The 19,023-nt window shown below is 42.5% G+C and overlaps 1 protein-coding gene across 4 annotated transcripts in view; it reads left to right on the forward strand.

Moving 5' to 3' along the window:
* Nucleotides 1–11,065: 11,065 nt before the first annotated feature.
* LGI1 (leucine rich glioma inactivated 1) overlaps nucleotides 11,066–19,023 on the forward strand; it is a 37,738-nt gene continuing 29,780 nt past the window's right edge. For 2 of the 4 annotated variants that reach the window (XM_058542690.1, XM_058542691.1), the window contains exons 1-2: nucleotides 11,318–11,532; nucleotides 11,939–12,010. In XM_058542690.1, the coding sequence (XP_058398673.1) occupies nucleotides 11,318–11,532; nucleotides 11,939–12,010 (287 nt within the window). Of the gene's footprint in view, nucleotides 11,533–11,938; nucleotides 12,011–19,023 lie in introns of all 4 variants that reach the window. The other 2 variants (XM_058542687.1, XM_058542689.1) reach the window with 2 other exon arrangements.

Below are 19,023 nucleotides of genomic sequence, written 5' to 3' on the forward strand. Positions count from 1 at the left end.
GAGAGCTGTGCCCAAAGCCATACAGCTCATCCATGACAGAACCAGATTTTGGCCCATTCTCCTTCCACATCCCAGAGACAAACTTCCCATATGCCACAGCTTTTCCAAGGACCAACTCTGATTACACACCCAAACTAGCACAAGGGGCCATTACCCATCACTTCATTGGGGTTCTGCACTCACACAGTTCTTGCCTGCTCTTGTGTGAATAGGTGAGATTACCCTTTTTCCAGGAAACCACTCTGAAGCAAGGAGACAGTGGCGTGACTAAGTGCTGTGGAGTGATTAAGAGTGTGGAATGCCTCAGTTTTAAGCGAGATAAACCTCTTATCTTGGGCAAGCTGCCTAGCCTCTATGCCTCAGTTTCCTCACTTATAAACTGGGAGTCAATAATAGCCAAACTTTATTTATGATTAAATGGGGCAATGGTTCTAAGGCACTCACAAGGTGCCTGGTACATTATAAACAAGTTAAATGTTGGTTGCCATCGTCATAGTCATTGTCGTCATCATCATCATCATCATCATCATCAATTACATCATTTTTCCTCCCCTGGAAATTTAATGAGGGAAAGAGAGAAGAATTGGTTCAACTTCCCCCAGCATGAGCCAGAAGAATCTCTTCCTTTGGGGACATAAACAATGCCAATCCATGGCTAATTCAGTTTCTACACAACGTTGAAGACAGTTATGAAAATGAATAAATTCAGCATGTTTAACTTTGGTAATAAAGATTAAGCAAAACAAAGTTTATTTTTTTAGGAGTAAAGAAAAGTACCAGCCCACACCTCTACACTGTCTTTTCTCTTTTACAATGCCATTTTAGCTGTTCCTCCTAGTTAATGATCATTCAATCACAGGAATAGAAAGATAAATATGGGTGGGTCCTGCTTTCAAGGAGGGTTATTTAAGCAGTACAACTTGCTGCCTTTCATTCCATGCACTCTAGTTTTGCTCTGTGATGGGCTTGGAATCTTGGTAAACTAAATAGGGACAGAGCTGAAATCCCACTTGATTCACTGACCCTTCTACTCTCCTCTTTGCAGACCACACTCCTAATGGGGTCGTTCCTCAGGCTTCCATGCTGTTCCCAGTTCTCTTAGAGCCCAGTCATTTGCTTCCTATTGAGGAGTGGGTGTAAGGGTGTATTAAGCATATCTTCTTATTTTCTTTACTTTGATGGTTTGACATCTGGGGCCCTGCTGACCCTTGAGGGACTGCCCCTCCCAGGGTTAGCCAATTCCTAGAGATAGTAAATGACTCACCTGTAAGCATATCTTTCCTATGCAAACCAATCAATCCAGAGTCCATATCCCCAACCACCTCCTCTAATGGACTCTCACACTCCAGGCCACTGTGCACCTGCCCTAATCATCCAGGGGCAGGTACCAGATAATTAGGGACAGCTCCTACGCCCCAGATCCCACTGAGATTGTTCAAATTAGCACAAGAAAGGCTCTTGTCCACATTTTCTCCTCACTCTTTCTGCCTTCTGGCCGACCCAGGTGCTTCCCCATGCAGCCCCCCTGCATGGCGCTCCATGCCTTATGTTTTACACTCCAGGAAACTGTGAGTATAATAACTTCTTCCTTCATGATGGCCATTTCCATGCCTGTGTGTCTTACCACACCTGACTAAAACAAATCTTGGGTACCCTTACAACAAAGGGAAATAAAAAGGGAGAAAGAATCAGAGACAAGAGCCAGTCGGGGAAGGAGAGTAGAATTCAATGCAGTAAACATGATTAGAAGAACAGAATAGCAACTCTTCATACCTGTAAAAGACTAGAGTTGATGAAATGCTTTCATAGACACAATTTCATCCAGCCCTTGGCAAAAGCCTGTGAAGTCAGCATTATTAATCTCATTTTACCTGAAGAAATTGAGACCCAGAGAGGTCGAATGATTTGACTAAGATCCCACAGCCAGCAGGTGGCAATGCTAGGATTGGAACTCAGATCTATCAGATTCTACAATTCTGTGGCTGCCTCCCAAATAAGCAGAGAGAAAATAAGAATGAAGAATGGAGCTACGATCTCATAATCTGGGTGTTCACTCCATCTGCTTCCAGTCCATGGGGCTTACAGGGCTCTCTGAAGACAGAGACTTTGTCCTGTGCACTTGGTAGTCCCTGATGCCTTGTGTATGCTAGAGTATTCAGAAGTACACATTGAACGAATAAATGAATGAAGAGCGAGGAGGAGTCCATCAAAAGGGGGCAGGTAAACAGTTCCAAGGCCCCTAGGAACCCACTGACGCTGCCTGTCTTGTCCTTGGCTCCGACACACCAATGTGGCGTTGGTATACTGCATTGAGGAAGGAGATTTTGAGATGCTTCCTACAGAAGACACTGGAGCTTCTGTCAGAATGATTTTAAAAGAAATGGTTAAAAAACCTTTCTGTATGGTTTTGGAAAGATAAAGTCCAGAAAAGCTGTTCTGGTATGGCTTGCATCTGGCCTTGTTTTTCTTAAGCAACTCTGATTGCTTAGAAAACTCACTTCCGGGAGTGAGAGGTTTGGTCTAAGTTTCTCAGAATGTCTAACTACTCCTCATCACAGATGGCTGGACCTAAGATTAACTACTAGTTTCTTTTATTTTACCAAATAGATGTAATCTACCAACTTTAGCTGTAACGTGAAATCTATTTTTCCATTGACTTTTATCCTAAAATTGGAGATGCATTCATGTGCTAAAACAGCGCATTTTATTTACAACCAATGGCAGATAGTAACTCTTCTCTGCTACCACCCTTCAAAACTGAGCTACCCAGAGGGTCACTATTCAGCATTTCTGAATAGTTTGGCCGTCCTGTGTACTTCAAAGCTTGAATTTGGGAATCAGACAAATATGGGTTGAGTTCCAATTAATAGTAACTGTATAACTTTGGGCAAATAATTTAACCTCTTTGATTTTTTATTTCCTTATCTGTAAAATGGGGTAATACTAGCACCTATCATACAAATTTGTTGAGAGGAATTAATATATAATTCAACATATAGAACATAATTATATACTATGATTATATAATATAGTATATGATTATATGTATAATTCATTATGTATATTCTAAATATATAATAGCCTGCCCTGGTGGTCTAGTGGTTAAGATTCAGCGGCTCTCATCACTGCAGCTGGGTTCATTTCTCGGTCAGGGAACCACACCACCCGTCTGTCCATTGTCAAACTGTGGTGGCTGTGTCATACACTGAAAGCTATGCCACGGGTATTTCAAATACCAGCAGAGTCACCCATGGTGGACAGGTTTCAGCAGAGCTTCTAGACTAAGACAGACTAGGAAGAAGGACTTGGCCACTCACTTCCAAAAAATTGGTCATGAAAACCCTGTGAATAGCAGTGGAGCATTGTCTGATAGAGCACCAGAAGGTGAGAGTATGGCCCAAAAAGACTGGTCAGGGTCCCAGTCTGCTGTACACAGGTTCACTAAAAGTCAAAACTGACTCGACGGCAAATATATAATATTGGTTGTTGAGCATTAATATAGCAAAAATGTTTTATCCATATGCCTGGCAAGTAATCAGAATTAAATATATGGTAGCAAGAGTAAGTACCTTTAATTCTTCTGTTGTTGGCTGGGCATTGTGGGCCTTTGCTGTCTGGGCTGTGGGTACAGCACTATTGGCTTCTAGTCAAAATTCCCTTCTCAGCCACCCTCATCATCAACTGTCTAGTATGTCCCTGCTTTCTTTCTACCTCCTGTGGGGAGAGGCCATGTTCCAGCCCCATGTCCCTATAGCACTTTCACCCCTTACTTCAACAAGTATTCATTGTTTAACTTTTTCTGTTGCTAATTAACAACCCACCCAAAACTTACTGGCTTAGAACAGCAATCATTTTATTTGCTCACAGCTCTTCCGTCTTGTCTGGGCTCAGCTGGGAGTTTCTTCTGCTGGTCATGCGGGTGGTCACTCTCGTGGCTGCATTCACCTGGCAGGTCCATTTGAGGCTAAATTGGGCCTGGATGCTGGGGTGGCTGGCATGGCTGGCAACTTCTTACATGGCAGCTCAGGGCTCCTAAAAGTGCAAGAGCAGAATCTGCCTGGTCTTCTTAAGACTCCGGCCTGGAACTGGCACAGCATCACTTCTGCCATATTTTGTTAGTTAAAGAAGACCAGTCCAGCTCCCAGGGGAGGGGGCGCAAGGGCATGAGTACTGAGAGGTGTGGTTCCTTGAGGACCATTAATATAACAGACTCTCAAAAGCACATTCTACATGCCTAACACTTTGCTAGGCTCATTGGTAAACACGTCAGACCAGGTTCCTGCTTCCACGAAGCCTATGTCCTAGGCAGTGGTTCTCAAAACTTGAGAGTGCATCAGATCACCTGGAAGCCTCGTGAAAACACAGATTTCCCAGCACCACTCCAGCATTTCTCTTTCTGTTTGTCTGGGGTGCGGCCCAATAATTTGTATCTCTAACAAGTTCCCAGGTGGGGCTAATGCTCCTGGTGTGGGAACATACTTTGAGAACCACTGTTCTGGGATTGCTTCAGGACTAGAATACATCCCCAGAGGTTTTAATTCAATTGGTCTGAGGTGAGGCCCAGGTATCCGTATTTTTTTAAACATTTTCCAGATGATCCTAATGTATAGTCCAGACTGAGAACCACTGCTTTAGAGTCTATTCTGTTTCCTCTTTTTTCTTAAAAGCTTCCTTGAGCTATTCATAATTTGATTCATCTTCATGAGCCTACTTGAATATAATTAATCTTTCCCTTCTTTAAAACAAGGGCTCTCAAATTTTGCTGCACTTTAGAATTTCATAAGACTTATAAAAGTCTGGGATGTCCAGGTCACACTCCAGACCAATTAAATCAGAACCTCCAGGGATGAGACCAAGCATTAAGTATTTTTTAAAATTCCCCAGATGATTCCAAAGTGCAGGCAAGTTTGAGAATGAGTGCTTTGAAACACCCTTATTGATGATGTCACGGTATACATTTCTAAGTTAAAAAACAGTCTTTCCCATGGTAATCTCCAATGTCTTCCTCTGAACACTGAAAAATGCAGAGGATATTTTGACCTAGACTTTTACTTTGTCCTCTGTCTATTCCCATTTACATCTGCATCCATGCCTCAATTGCATAACTATCCTTTAGGGAGACCAGATTTTGCCAAATTTGCCATTAAAAAATTTTTTTACCTGAGACAGTGAGGAACTTTTGGTGAGGAAGGGGTTAAGATGTTAGCCCAGTTGCATGCTGGGAACTGTAGTTCAATAGCAGTGCCTAGCCAGGGAGGTGCTATGGGCTTCCAAGGTAGCACCCAGGAACCCACATCCCACACAGCCCTTTGGAGAGGCAGTGTCCAGTAGTACCTAACACCATGGGCATTAGAGTCAGAACGTCTGGGTTAATCCGGGTGCTGCTCCTCACTAGCTGCAGGACCCCGGGCAAGCTACTTAACCTCCTCTATAAAAATGGAGGCAATAATAACAATAATATCATCTAGCCCCTGGGATTGTTATGAGGATTAAATGAATTAATATACATAAATTGCTTAGAACAGCAGCTTGCACATAATATGTATTCAATAAGCGTCACTTTTCATTATTATTGCCTTCTCAACTTCTGTCTTGGCCAAAGTTCTGTTCTTTTGGACCTTAAGAGTTGAAAATCCCCTGATTCCACAGTCAGGACACAAGAGTTTAGCTGTCCTATGAGAAATTATCCATATCTGTTTGTCTAAATTATCCTCTGGTCATTTCTCTTTAAAATCATGGGTTGGGTTTGGGGTGATAGGCTGGGACAGAGGGAAATGATATTAGCTAACAGATCCTGGCACACCTCCCATAGTGAGTGTCCCTTGGTTTTGTCTGCCCAGCACCCATCCTCTCTGCTTCTGGTAGTAGCACCAGAGTTTCCTTTGGGAAGCCACTCCTCTCCCATCACATGCACTCTTGTTGGGATTGCCAGTCAAAGTGCCCTGCCTTTCCATGGCAAATGGGTGGGGACTTGACCCCAGCTCAGCCCATCAGACTCTCTCCTTTGGGGAGAAACATGGGGATAAGAACTGGTTGGAGTGGATTCACCTGAGGACATTGCTCATTAGCTCCTGCCACCCAGATCCCAAGCTCCCACAAGTTTCTCCATTTCTGATGCCTGCTTGGATAGCCCTTCTTTGAATTCTGCAAGTCACTCTATTACCATGGCAATAATAAGGTCCTTTTATGCTTAGGTCAGCAGAGTCAATGTCTGTCACTTTCTACCAAAGAGTCCTAAGTGACACACTACTTCCAAGTAATCTTTGAGATCTGGTCCTCTGCTCCCTGCCCTCTCTCCCCTTCCTATTTAATTCTGGTAGAGTTATCAGAGGTTGAATGCCTTCTTAGTGACATGCCTTCCACATGCATTATCACTAACAATTCAACAATTCAAAGATGGTATTACTTCTACTTTATCGATGTAGAAAAGGAGGCACAGAGAAGCTAAGAAACTTGCCCAAGGTCACACAGCTGGTAAATAACAGAAAGGATATTCCAACAGGTCAAATTGTTGCCCTCAACCAGTAAGTGAAATGTATAGGAATTGAGATCAACATTTCTCTGCCATTTCACAGACTCCTGGGATGGGTGAAGATCTTTAGCATCCTCTAACGTAGTGTTTTCTTCCTCCCTTTCTTTCTTTCTTTTTTCTCTGTTGTAAACCCATTGTAAGAAATACATTTTACATCACAACCCTATACCTCCCACCACACACACATACCCAAAGAATGGAAACAAAGGCTTCACAAGGCAATGGTTCCTTGTATAGGTGCCATACAGTCCAATCTTGGATTCAAGACTCCTTCATTCTTTAAAATTCTGCTTATACCTACTAGACTGATTTTACAACCCACTTTTGCAGCTGACTTGCAGCTTCAACAACCCTGCTCTATTGAGAAAGCTGCTTAAACTGACACCAGCTTGCATGTCTGAGTGTTTGTAAAAGGAGGCAGGGCCAAGCTAGATCTTTTAAGGCTCATAATAATGATTTGTTTACTTGTACAATGCGTGTTTCCTAGGCCACACCAGCCTGAGGGGAAAACTGGGATCAGAACCCCAGCACATGCTGTTCCTCTCTCTCCCAGAATTGCCAGCCCCTCCACAAAGACCCTTCCAGTTTCTGAGGATGCCCAGGGAACATTGCACATGCGCTCCTAAACATCACGCCATATCCCTCATTTCCCTTCTCTTCTGCCCCAGCTCCCTGCTGGGATCATTTGCCAGTTCCTCTTATGTCTATAAGGCTGTCACTGCTGCTGGGCCACTAAGGTTGAGCTGCTTCTGGTGGAAAATCCAGCAACTTTGGTAATATCTGAGCCATGGGCCTGGAAGTGACACTGTTGGCCTGACATCTCTACGGCTGCTCCTGGTGCCACAGCACTGTGTGTAGTTCCTCATGGCACCCACTGCAATGCCATGGTGCCCACTAAACTAGAGAGAACCGCCTTTGTTACAGGGATCCCAAAGTAGATTCCTCTTACCCCTTCCAACTTACATACATTCAGGTCAAGGTCAGTGGGCTGCAAACATCTCTGTCCTGTGATCATAACCACCTTCTTTTTCTCCAGCTCTGGCCCTTGTCCTTGAACCGAGCTTGGGTGCTCCTACTCTCACCCCAACTGGTGAGTTCTTTCTTTCCCAGGAGGCTCCTTGGTTCCTTCATGTGAATAGACTCTTGGCAAGGCCACAGTCTGTCATCCTGCCCAGAAGTGCCTGCTTCCTAGAGCAAACAGAGACTCAAGCTAAACCCGTTTTTATTTGAGAGCTTTGCTTCCCAGGTATCAGGAGTCATGTGTTCAGAATTTAAGTCCTGTTGCAACACTGATGATGATGATGATGACGACAAATCTTTCCCGTAGATCAGATCCCACGCTAAGCACTTTAAATGTATTATTGTATTTAATTCTCTCAACAACTCTATGTGTTATATTATTATATTCCTCCTTTTGCAGAGGAGAAAACCGTTGCCTAGAAAGGTTGCATAGCTAGCCCAAGGTCACACGACTGGCAAAGTGCAGAGCCAGACCCGGGGCCCGCTCAGCTACTGCTCCACAGCTGGGACTGGGCGGTGAGCCTGCCTGCCTGCCCTCCCTGGGCCTCCTTCCAGCCCTGCTTTCATCCTTTCTAAGCCCCTCTCCCAAGGGCCCCTCTGTAATCCACAGGTGGGTTGCCAAACCTTATCTAAAGGCCCCCAGGTTGATGGAAACTCCTAAGCTTCCATCCTCCCACTTCCCACATCCTCTCTGTGCCCTAGCAGGGCTTCTCAGAGGAGGAGTCATTGGGAAGAGAAGCTTTGTCAGCAAAGGAGCCCCCTCCTCTCCCTAGCCCCCTCCTCAGATCCAACTCTGGAACCAGGGTGTGGTTTCTCCTCCCTAAAAGGCCATCAGCATTCTGTATTACACGGTTAAAATTTTGCCTGATCTTAGTGGGTGTTTTAATTGAATAGGGAATTCAAGTCTGGGCTTTAAATGCCATAGAAAAAGAAAAAGTTACTGTCTTTTCAGAATGGCCATTGCAAGTCGTCCGAGAGTACCCCCCTCCACTGTCCTTTTTCCACTTGAACTGACTAATTGAACTGCCAGATAAATACAGCTGCAAAGTGAATAGTTATGGATATGATTTCTCTCCCTTATTCATTTGCCCTCCCAGCTTAACCAAGTCAAAAATGAAAGACGGCTCACCCCTTCTTTGTGTCTACAAAGCACAAAGCCAAGGCTGATCAATGAATCTTGATAATTTGATACGTTTAAAAGTGAATTATCCTGTTTGACTACACCAATCAGTTTAACCAAATAACTGCCAGAGTGTCACCCTATGCAGAGTGGTGGCTCTACTACTAGGCATCTGTGTGACTTCTCAGTACCTCAGTTTCCCCTTCTGTAACATGCAGGGATTGGATCTGAGACCTCTGAGAAGTTCTCAGGGTCTTTATTTTATAGTTTCAAAATGCATCATCTTCAAGTCAGATAATTTAGGAGTGGGTGACTGTTTGAATAAAAATGATCTTCTATAAAATTTTCACCACATAATTATTTTATGGAGCAAGTTTCCACTGTGCACTTGAAGCAGGATTCAATTTACAAAAACCTGACTTGCAGCCAACCTTTAAGTGACACTTTTACTGTTTCAAGTAGGGCTTGCCCATAGGTCACGGTGGTTTCTATAAACACTGTGATATACTCCCTGCCTCCATAGAGTCCTTCACGGTGAAGCATTAGTAGAATCCATGCTAAAATCATTACATCTCTTGGACTGACTGTTTTTTCTTTTATGTTAAAAATAACATATTTACATACCCTCAAAAACTGGCTTAATGATAATAATCTACTGGTCCTTTGGAAACACAAACCAGATTATATCACTCCTCTGCCTAAAACTCTGCAGACGTGTCCGTTGTTCTCTGGGTCATGGCCAAGCCTTTGCATATGCTGTTCGTTCCACCTGGAATGCTCTCACCAACCCTCTCTTATTCCCCCTTACCTTGCAACTCAGCTCAATCATTACTTCTTCAGGGAATTGTCCCCTGACTTCCTTGACGAGATCAAATCCCTTTATTATAACCCTGAGGTGCGATTTGAAGTTTCCTTGGATGAGCATGTCCTGACCCTGAGTAGCCTCTACGCTGTGTTGTTGCTCACAAAGGCGTACTATTGTTGCTCACCACGTGCACAGTGCTGTGCAGGCACTAGAGTCACAGCAGGGTCTCTACACTCATGGAGCTTCCAGTCTTCCGGGTAAGCAGACAATAATTAAATACAAGAATGAACACACCTGCCACTGCCCTCCCTTCACAGAGCTTACAGAGAACCATATGAGTGATTAGAGTAAGCATGGGGCATGTTATGAAAGGAAAGGGTAGACCGTCAAGGCATCAAGCTCCCATGTACGATGAGTTTACGTCATAATGATGCATTTGCTCAAACAGTCCTTTTACTACTTTCAGTCTAAGAAGCTGAGAGTGAAAAGATCGTGGACTGGCATACCCTGGTCAACTGTGCCAGACTGAGAGATGGCCACCTTCAGCATGGCAAGAGGACCAAGGTCTATTTTCCTCCCCTTCCTCCATCCTACGAGTCTTCCCACCCGCTTGGACTATACTGTCTTGCCCCAATGCCAGGGCTTTTTGTTTTATCTTCCTTAAATGAATTTTCTTCCCTAAGGGTGCACCCTCTTTCCCATCAAATACAATAGTAACGTAGCCTACCATTTTGATGTAATGTTCATAATATTTATGGGACGTGTTTATTATCATCCCCATTTTACAGAGAGGGGAATAGATCCAGAGACAACATCAGCTCGTTCATGGCAGAACTGGGACCTCAAAGCCAGGTCTCCGGCTTAGTCCAGCGTTCCACACCCCTCCCCCCGCCCCCCACCTCAGCCTCCCGAGCTAAGCCAGACTTTTTCCAGAGCTCTGGAAGCCAAAGTTAGCTGCCTCCTGCTGGCAGGGAGCTCCTTCCAGGCTTCTGGTGCTCCTGCTAAAGAAGGGAGAGCGCAAGAAGTGAGGAGGGTGGCTTATACACAGAGGCAGTCTATTCTTCTATTTCCCGCCCCCTCCCCATCACGGGAGGAGGGAATGGCTCACACGTCGGGGGGCCAGTTATGAAAATCAATAATTCACGAGTGTTGATAAGTGTCAGAAAAGTATATACTCACATTCACTCCCTGAAAGTCACATTCTCCTTGTGTTCTTGTTTGTCTTTCAACGATGGCATCAGTCAGGTGGACTCAGCAAAAAATACCAAGGTTTTAGCCAAATGCTGTGGAGGGAGAGTTTCGTTTAACCTCATTTTTCCAGCCAGGGCTGGCTCCAAAGCAAGTTTTTCTTACTAGGTTGTTTGCCACATGAAAAGCAAATTCCCAGAGGTTCCTGAGATTGCCGAGATCCGATGCAAGATGACTGCTCCCACCCACCCTCCCACCCACCCACTAATAAGACATAATGCCGTCCTATTTTTGGTAACAATTAAAGAGCCTCCCGGTGCAAGCAGAAGGCTGTTTATTTTCTGTTACATCACTTCACTTCTCCTTCGAAGGCTGGTCTGGGCTCAGTGTTTTCGTGGTGATGCAAGACGGCTCTCGCCTCCAGCAGCTGGATCCCTCCCATCTCGCAGCACCTCACAGGTCTCTTCCCCGAGCAGTGCATTGCTGGAGTGAGGAGCAGCTCACGAATCAGCTGCAGGTCCCTGTTTTGAAAAGCAGAGATACAGAGGCAAAGGAAAAGGGTGGACTCGTATGTGACCTGGTCTTAGAGCAAGACAATCACCATCTGAATTCCAGAAGCCCTGTTCATGTTTGGGGATATTTTTTCGACTGCATGGAATCAGAGAGAAGCCAAAGGATGGGAAATGCCTGCATCCCCCTGAAAAGAATTGCTTATTTCCTATGTCTCTTATCTGCGCTTTTGCTGACTGAGGGGAAGAAACCAGCGAAGCCAAAATGCCCTGCTGTGTGTACTTGTACCAAAGATAATGCTTTATGTGAGAATGCCAGATCCATTCCACGCACCGTTCCTCCTGATGTTATCTCATTGTAAGGCCCGTAAGCATTTTGATATCTAATTTACGATTTAAAAATTCCAGCCGATGTATTTGGGGCTTTGTATGTATTGGCAGAAGGGCATGGAGAGAGAGGTTCCTCTTGCATGCCTGGCCATTTGACAGTGCTAACATTTTGCTGCATTTAGTAATTCTGATTTTTTATTAGCTGCTACAGAACATGCTTAGGTACCCCCCACCCCTGAACATTATTATGAGAAACCTGTAGCAGATTCATCTCTCCTGCTTCATCTGGGAAGGAGCAGTATCATACTTCATAAAATAGTGTCAGAATAGTGACCGTTTTGCTAAACCGGATTAACATAAGGTTTGTTCTGTGTGTGTGTGTGTCTCTTTGTGTGTGTCTGTTTGTTTGTTTTTTTTGTTTTGTTTTCTTTCAGATCCTTTGTGAGATCTGGTTTTACTGAAATCTCAGAAGGGAGTTTTTTATTCACACCATCGCTGCAGCTCTTGTGAGAAATATTTATATCATGACTATTTTTAATGTAGCATGTATTTGGATAAGCCATCTAGTAAAACAATCTCAATATGAATTTTGTCAAATGTGATTACATTTCTGGAGAGAAAAAGAATACCAGTAAAGTGAGAGGTAAATGGGTTTGTCTGCGACTTGGCACCCATGGTGCAGGTTGATTCTTGCAATGGTAAATTTGCTAACCTGCAATGCTATCTACTTTAATCGCTATTTATGAAGTTGTTGGAATGTTGCAACAATGACCCCAATTCCATTCCACTATTTTACTTTCATTTTTGACTCGGGAACTTTGGTTATTTTGCCCTGGAGTTTTTGAATTAGTCAATACAGAACCCAGCATAACATATGCACTCAAGATGTTGTCTCCTGGGGATCTAGGGCAGGCTGCTACCCTGTATGATTTACCATGTGGGAAAAAAGATCTGGGTTCTTTCTAGGTAATTCCTTAAAATATTAATTCTCCAGCGACTGTTTTCTAATCTCATCTAATTTATAACTAGTCCCCTTACAAGGAGGGAAAGAAATATTAATATAGGATAGTGCAAAGGATTAATCTTTGCTGTGTGTTTTGAGTTAGCCACGAGGGAACCACATATTCAGTCTATGTCTCAAAATAGCCAAAAAATAATATTTGACTAAGAAATCAGATCTCTCCACAGGCATAATGTCACACATATAATTTGTTCTGACGTGTAATGTTTGGCAACTGGAGTGCTCGTTCCTAGAGCAGGACCACATAGGGGTCAAGAGGTCTCCCTGCACTCAGGTGTCAGGCAATAGATTGTGGCTGCAGTTTCCTGGTTCCAGGAGGGAATTAGCCAACTGTCGATCAACTGAGTTTTGGTTATCTTAACTGCATGATTCCAGACCCAAGTTTTTTGCTTGTTTGTTTTTGTTTTGTTTTCTTGCCTTAATTGGCCATTTTGGTTGTTTGAGGTTATATATATACATAGGCAAACAGTATGGACTCGAAATGGGAGAGACCTATGTGCAAATCTCACCCCACCACTCACTAGAAACTAGACATGTAATCTTGTGCAAATGACTAACTCTCTCTGAGCCTCAGTCTCCTCATCTGTAAAATGGAGGTGATAACTTATTGAAGGGTCATTATCAGAAATGAATAAGATTAAAGTAGATAAGAAGCTTGGCATAGGTTATGACAAATGGTTACAAATTTTACAAATGGTAGGGTTTTAAATTTTTACAGAAAGCTAAAAAATCACTTAATCTGTTGTCTTGTCTATATGAAATCCCAAAACTGGTTTAACTATTTCATTGAATTCACAAACCTCATCAGGTGTTTTGACATTATATAACAATGTTGGCTAATGTCCTTCTACTAGCTAATGTCTTTGAGTGATTAACAACTGAGTAGAATATTCCTAAGGGATTTATCTGTTTGATTGATGGCTAATGGTGTGATTTAGGGGAAGCGTTAGCACATCAAACAAATCCAAAAAAGGTAGTCTTTAGTACATTAAGCAGCAAAGTCTCCAATGCTGGGGTCATTCCATAGGATTAGAATTGGTTGTGTCTGAGAAAGTGATAAATTGTGCTTATGTTGTTCATTTGTTAAATAAATAAATGGCTCATTTAAAAAGCATCCTTTTGATGAGCTGAGGCAGACCTCGCCCCCTAGGATAGTTAAATAGATCAGTCCTTAAAATTCAAGAAGTGTCAATCAAGACATACTACTCCTGTTCCAACACTAGATGGTTAGCTGTGACACAGAAAGCATAGATGGATCAACCTGACCAGTTAGCACGTCTCCACTTTGTTATTGTTGGGTGGACCAGCCTCAGCAAGCACAGATGCTGGACAACGTTATAGAAATAGTTACCGGCTGCTGCAGAGTAATGTGATTACATGTATTTAGAATCACAGAGGGAAGCCAAAGAACTGGTTTTTAAATAGCCCACACCGAGTGTGTGCCATGCCCCTGTGTCCCATGCTCAGAGTTCCTATGGAACATTCCAGCCCTTATTTCTAAAAGCAGTTCAGGTTTCAGAAATAACAAAAGGGCGAGTAATTCCTGCCCTGTATGTCCTCACTTAACTCACATTGGTGACCTCAACATGACAGATTTACACCAGGGCTGATATTATGCAAAATTGTCAGGGGTCAAACTTTGTCTCTAATCTTCAGGACCTTGTTTCCTAAAGATTTTGCTCTCCATTCTTCCTGCCCAATGTTCTCTGCTTCCTCCTGTCCTCAGGAAAGGGTCTAATAAGCTCATTTTCACTGAGGAGGAAATGAATGATAAGGCTCCAAATATAAACTGTGCCATAATCATCACAGTGGTAGGAATGGATGGGTCACAGACAAAAAGAGTTCGTCTGTGGGAGAGGGCCATCCAGTGCCCTGAAAACCCCAAATGGGCTACCAACCCCCCATTGGAATATGAAGACCAAGGGGCCTGAATTTGCCTTTGCATGACTTTTGCCATCAGACCAGGCCTGGGGTTTGCAATGAATTCTAATGGCATTTGTGACCACAGATTACCAAACTGACCTGTTGTACCCTGTGAAGAGAGAAACTTCAGAATCAATTCTGCTTGATCAACGTACAAAGGCAGTTGGTCTCTCACTCTGTTGTTGAAAAGAGAAAAGAAATGACCCATTCCCATCATCCACCCTAAAAATCTGATAATTTCATTATGGCCCCAAATGCTTTTTCAGACCTTCTGCAGAGGCATGAGGAGAAGTACTTTTTGAAATGTCAGCCTGGGGTACTGAGGAAAACAGACGCAGTGCCTCCTTAAGTTACATACAGTGTTTTGGGGAAAAGATTCTGGTAGGCTGTGGCTGGCAGTGTGTGTTGGAGAACAAGAAAAACAAAAGCCCACACTCTGTAGAGACAGGAGAAAAAGAATAAAATTTTCTAGTAAAAATTCATCAGATTAGTTGTACAAAACGTATTTTTAAAAAATATCTCACTTATGGCTTTAAACAACAACAAAACCTTGCCCAAGAAAATGCAGTTTCATTCATGTTTTCCATAGGGCCCTTTGTGTAACGTAACCAATGAGAACGATTAATTCATTCTAGTTTGCTTTTAGTGATGGGGCGTGGTGCTTGTAGTGAAGGCAATTTACAGAAATGTGTTTTCACACATTACAGCCCTGTTCTTCTCAACTGCAGACTGAAATTCCCAATGACATAGGCTCATAACAGAAGTAAAATTCTAATTTAAGAGTATAAAATATGGCCCCACTGCCATTTCTTTATAAAATTTTTAATAAACTAAATCCCTCCAACTCTTAAGAGAGTTCTCTTTGCAGCGAGTAATTACAGGGTTGGTTGTAGTATCATGCTCAAAAAAAAAAGAAATCTCTATATAAGAACTCAGTGTGACCAGAAAAAAAATTCTATTTGTTCCAATGAGATTTGGTCTTGCTTGAAGCGATGGAATTGATCCCTCTGGGGGGAAAAATATCATTATGTCTTTTATTAATCCACAATCAACACATATGTACATAGTCTGTAAGAAATCAATGACTAAAAACAAATGGCAAAGTGAATAGTATGAACAAGATAAATAATAAATCTATCCTTACTGAGGTTTTATTGTTTAGTCCTTCAAAATATTATCTCTCCAGGAAAAAATATCCGTGGCCTTTCTCACCTTTACAATGATTGGCATCTTTTTCTATTCTTCCTTATATTACAAGTGTAAGAAAATTTTAGCAACCTTCAATGACTATTCGAGCCAGACCTATTAGCTAAAAGGGCTTTTAGAGGAATTATTAGCTGGTTAGAAGTGAGCATGTTTCGGTTTCCGCCCAGCTGATGATCCCCACAATGGACTGAGAAGTAAAAACTTCAGTCATCTAGGCTGTTTTGTCTACAATTTGCCCCATGACCCGTAGCTCTGATTTTTAACTTTTTTTGTGTGTGTGTGAGGAAGATTAGCCCTGAGCTAACATCCATTGCCAATCCTCCTCTTTTTGCTGAGAAAGATTGGCCCTGGGCTAACATCCGTACCCATCTTCCTCTACTTTATATGGGACACCACCACAGCATGGCTTGACAAGCGGTGCGTCAGTCCACGCCTGGGATCCAAACCCGTGAACCCCGGGCTGCCACAGCGGAGCGCAAGCACTTAACCACTACACCACCGGGCTGGCCCCCTAACTTTTTAATTAATTTTTGTGACTGTGCAAACCAGCCCTGTGCAACAAATGTTTTCTCCGAAAGCATATTTCATCCTCTCAGTTATTCAGGCAGGAAAGTTAGGAATTCCCTGCCCCTTCTCCCTCACTGTCCACTTCTAACTGGAAAAGTCCCTGTCAAACATCATGAGAATCTGCCACCTCCTCTTCACCCTGGGGCCATGGCCCTAATTGAGGCTGCAATTGCTGTTTCACAGGCTACTGTGGGAGCTTCTGCACTGGTCTCCCTGCTTCTGGTTCTCATCCTACCCACCTCCATTAATGTCACCTTCCTGAAACACAGATCTCATGGCACCCTTGTGCTGGAAGCCTTTAATGGTTCCCTAGAATCAGAGAAAGTCTGAACATCTGAGTTGGTGTTAATAGAATTTGTCTATTTATCCAGGGTCATCTCTCACAATATTGACACCACGCAAACACACACACACATACCAAGCTCTGTCCATATGAGACTGAAGTCCCTCATTCCCTGTCCTCTGTTTTCTCAAGCTCTATAGACTTTACTGATGGCTCTAGTACTTCCTGTCATTTATTAGAGCAATTTGTGCTCGTGTCTGCCCTGGGTCTCTCACAAAGGATCATCAATAGCCAAGGTCCTAGATAACGTTGTAGGCGTAGACCTTGCTTATTTTATATTTTGTCACTTGTAATCCATATTTTCATAGATTTTATACTAAATGCTCCTATTTTACTACCAGTAGATAGTCCTGGTGGTGTTCACACTCTTTCTTGTGTTTGGAACGCCCTATCAGATTTCACGTGAACTAATAGTGTGGAGGTCTGGAAAGTGAGCCAAACCAAAAAAATGTGAAGAGGTCTTTGTTCATGACATTATGACTTCAAACTTCTTCAACAGAGATTTCCAGTGTTCCAGAACTTAAAAGGCAAAGCATCCAAACTCTTTCCTTAGACCCACTGCCTGAATCTCTTTTGTCCCACCCTGACTTTCTCTTGGTCTTTCACATGTGAAAAATCATACTTAGGCTCCTAGGTTCTTCATTTGACTATGGAGGCTAATTAGTCTCCCTCTCTCCTGTGAAGGGCAGAATTTCTCCTTTATCCAGTCTGACAGGACATCCAAGGGGAAATGTTAGTTAAGCATTATTAAAATGAAAAAAATTAATTAACACAAAGATAATTTCCTTTTTGACTTGTGTATATTTGCTTAGCTAAAACAAGTGTTTATTCATTGTAAAGCTGCAAGCAGTAACAAAATGAAAGCAAAGCCTCCCATTTCAGCAAACACATTTTGGGGTTCTCCTGTGCAGCAGGCACAGCGCTGGGCTTTGATGAGGCACACAAAGATGAGTGACATCTCTCCCTCCCTGCCCTGATATGGCAGCTGCAAGCTAGCGATGATCCCTTAAAAGGTAAATTATACTTTGCCCATATTTGAATGTATCGTAAGGTAGTCCTGATAAGCTTTCTCAGGTTGTTCAAAATGGTATTCTGTTGATTGTTGATGGTGGTTGTGCTTGCCAGTTGTTGATCCTGCAGCTGGTATAGGCTACAAAATGATTGCAGGGCCTTGATAATGACAGCTATGATATTGAAATGGCTCTCCCTGGTGAGCTGGCAATGTGGCAAGTAGCAAAGAACACAGATTTTGTGGTCAGATAAACATGGGTTCAAATCCCCACTCTGCTGCTTACTCTAGTGTTCTGTGACTTGGGGCAAGCTTAATCAAGCCTTGTTATCTGCATCTACAAAATGGGGAATAACCACAGTACATATTGCACAGGATTACAGTAAGGATTAAATGAAACAATACATGTAAAGCACTTGGCACAGTTCCTGTAACTCAATAAACATTAGCTTTTATTATGGAATCTGAAAGTCTCTTTAATTTGAATGACCATACCATCAGATTAGCATCTGATTGTATAGACTGGGTTTGTCTACAATCCCAGCTTTAAAATTCTGCTTTTCTACAAATAGGTCTCCAGCAGAACCTGCTAAGAAATCTTTCCTTCAAATATTTCTCACAGGAAATATGAACTGTTTACCTTTCCAGGGGGTGAGGGGATGGGGGGAAACATAACCTTCTTACTTCTTCCTCATGAAAAAACACAACTGGTACCACATTTTGTAAAACATGCCAGATTTTGTTTAAAACAACTAACATTGACAGATCTTCAGATAAGTGGTTCTGTGGTAGGATGGAAAGAGGCTTGAACTAAAAGTCAGAAGACATGGAACTGAAATCCAATTCGGCCACGAAGAGGCTATGTGATCTTGGGTTGGTCACAAAATATCCCTGGGCCTCAGATTTTATATATATAAAACACCAGAGATGGATTAAATTATTGTTCTCAAACTCAAATACCAATGGGAGTCGGGGTGATAAGGTAAATGAAGAAAACAGTTGAGCATAAAACAATAGGGATGGTAGTGACTGAGGTAAACCAGAGAAGACATGTCTTACCTAAAAATGACATCCTCAGCTCCAGCTGATTATTGCTGATGAGAACGTGGTACATGAAAATGGAGCCATATTTTCCTAATTTTCAGAGGAAGGAAGAAATCTGGAAGCAGATTTTTAAATAGGATAAAGACCAAACAAAACATAGGTTGGCATTTTGAGACCTTCACATTCAATTAATTAAGGTCTCTTCCTAGCTTAAAAATTCTATTGTATTGTATTCTATTCTATAAACAGAGCTAGTTTAAATTAATATAATATGAAAAATGGTCCTATTAAAAAAATGGTGGGACAAAATTTATTTTATCAGTTCTAACAAATCACTAAATTAGATTGTTAATTGAAAGAGCTTAATATGGAATTGGCTATTATAAAGCTATTATTAAAATAATAA

Source organism: Diceros bicornis, chromosome 6 (assembly GCF_020826845.1).
Source record: "Diceros bicornis minor isolate mBicDic1 chromosome 6, mDicBic1.mat.cur, whole genome shotgun sequence".
Taxonomy (NCBI): domain Eukaryota; kingdom Metazoa; phylum Chordata; class Mammalia; order Perissodactyla; family Rhinocerotidae; genus Diceros; species Diceros bicornis.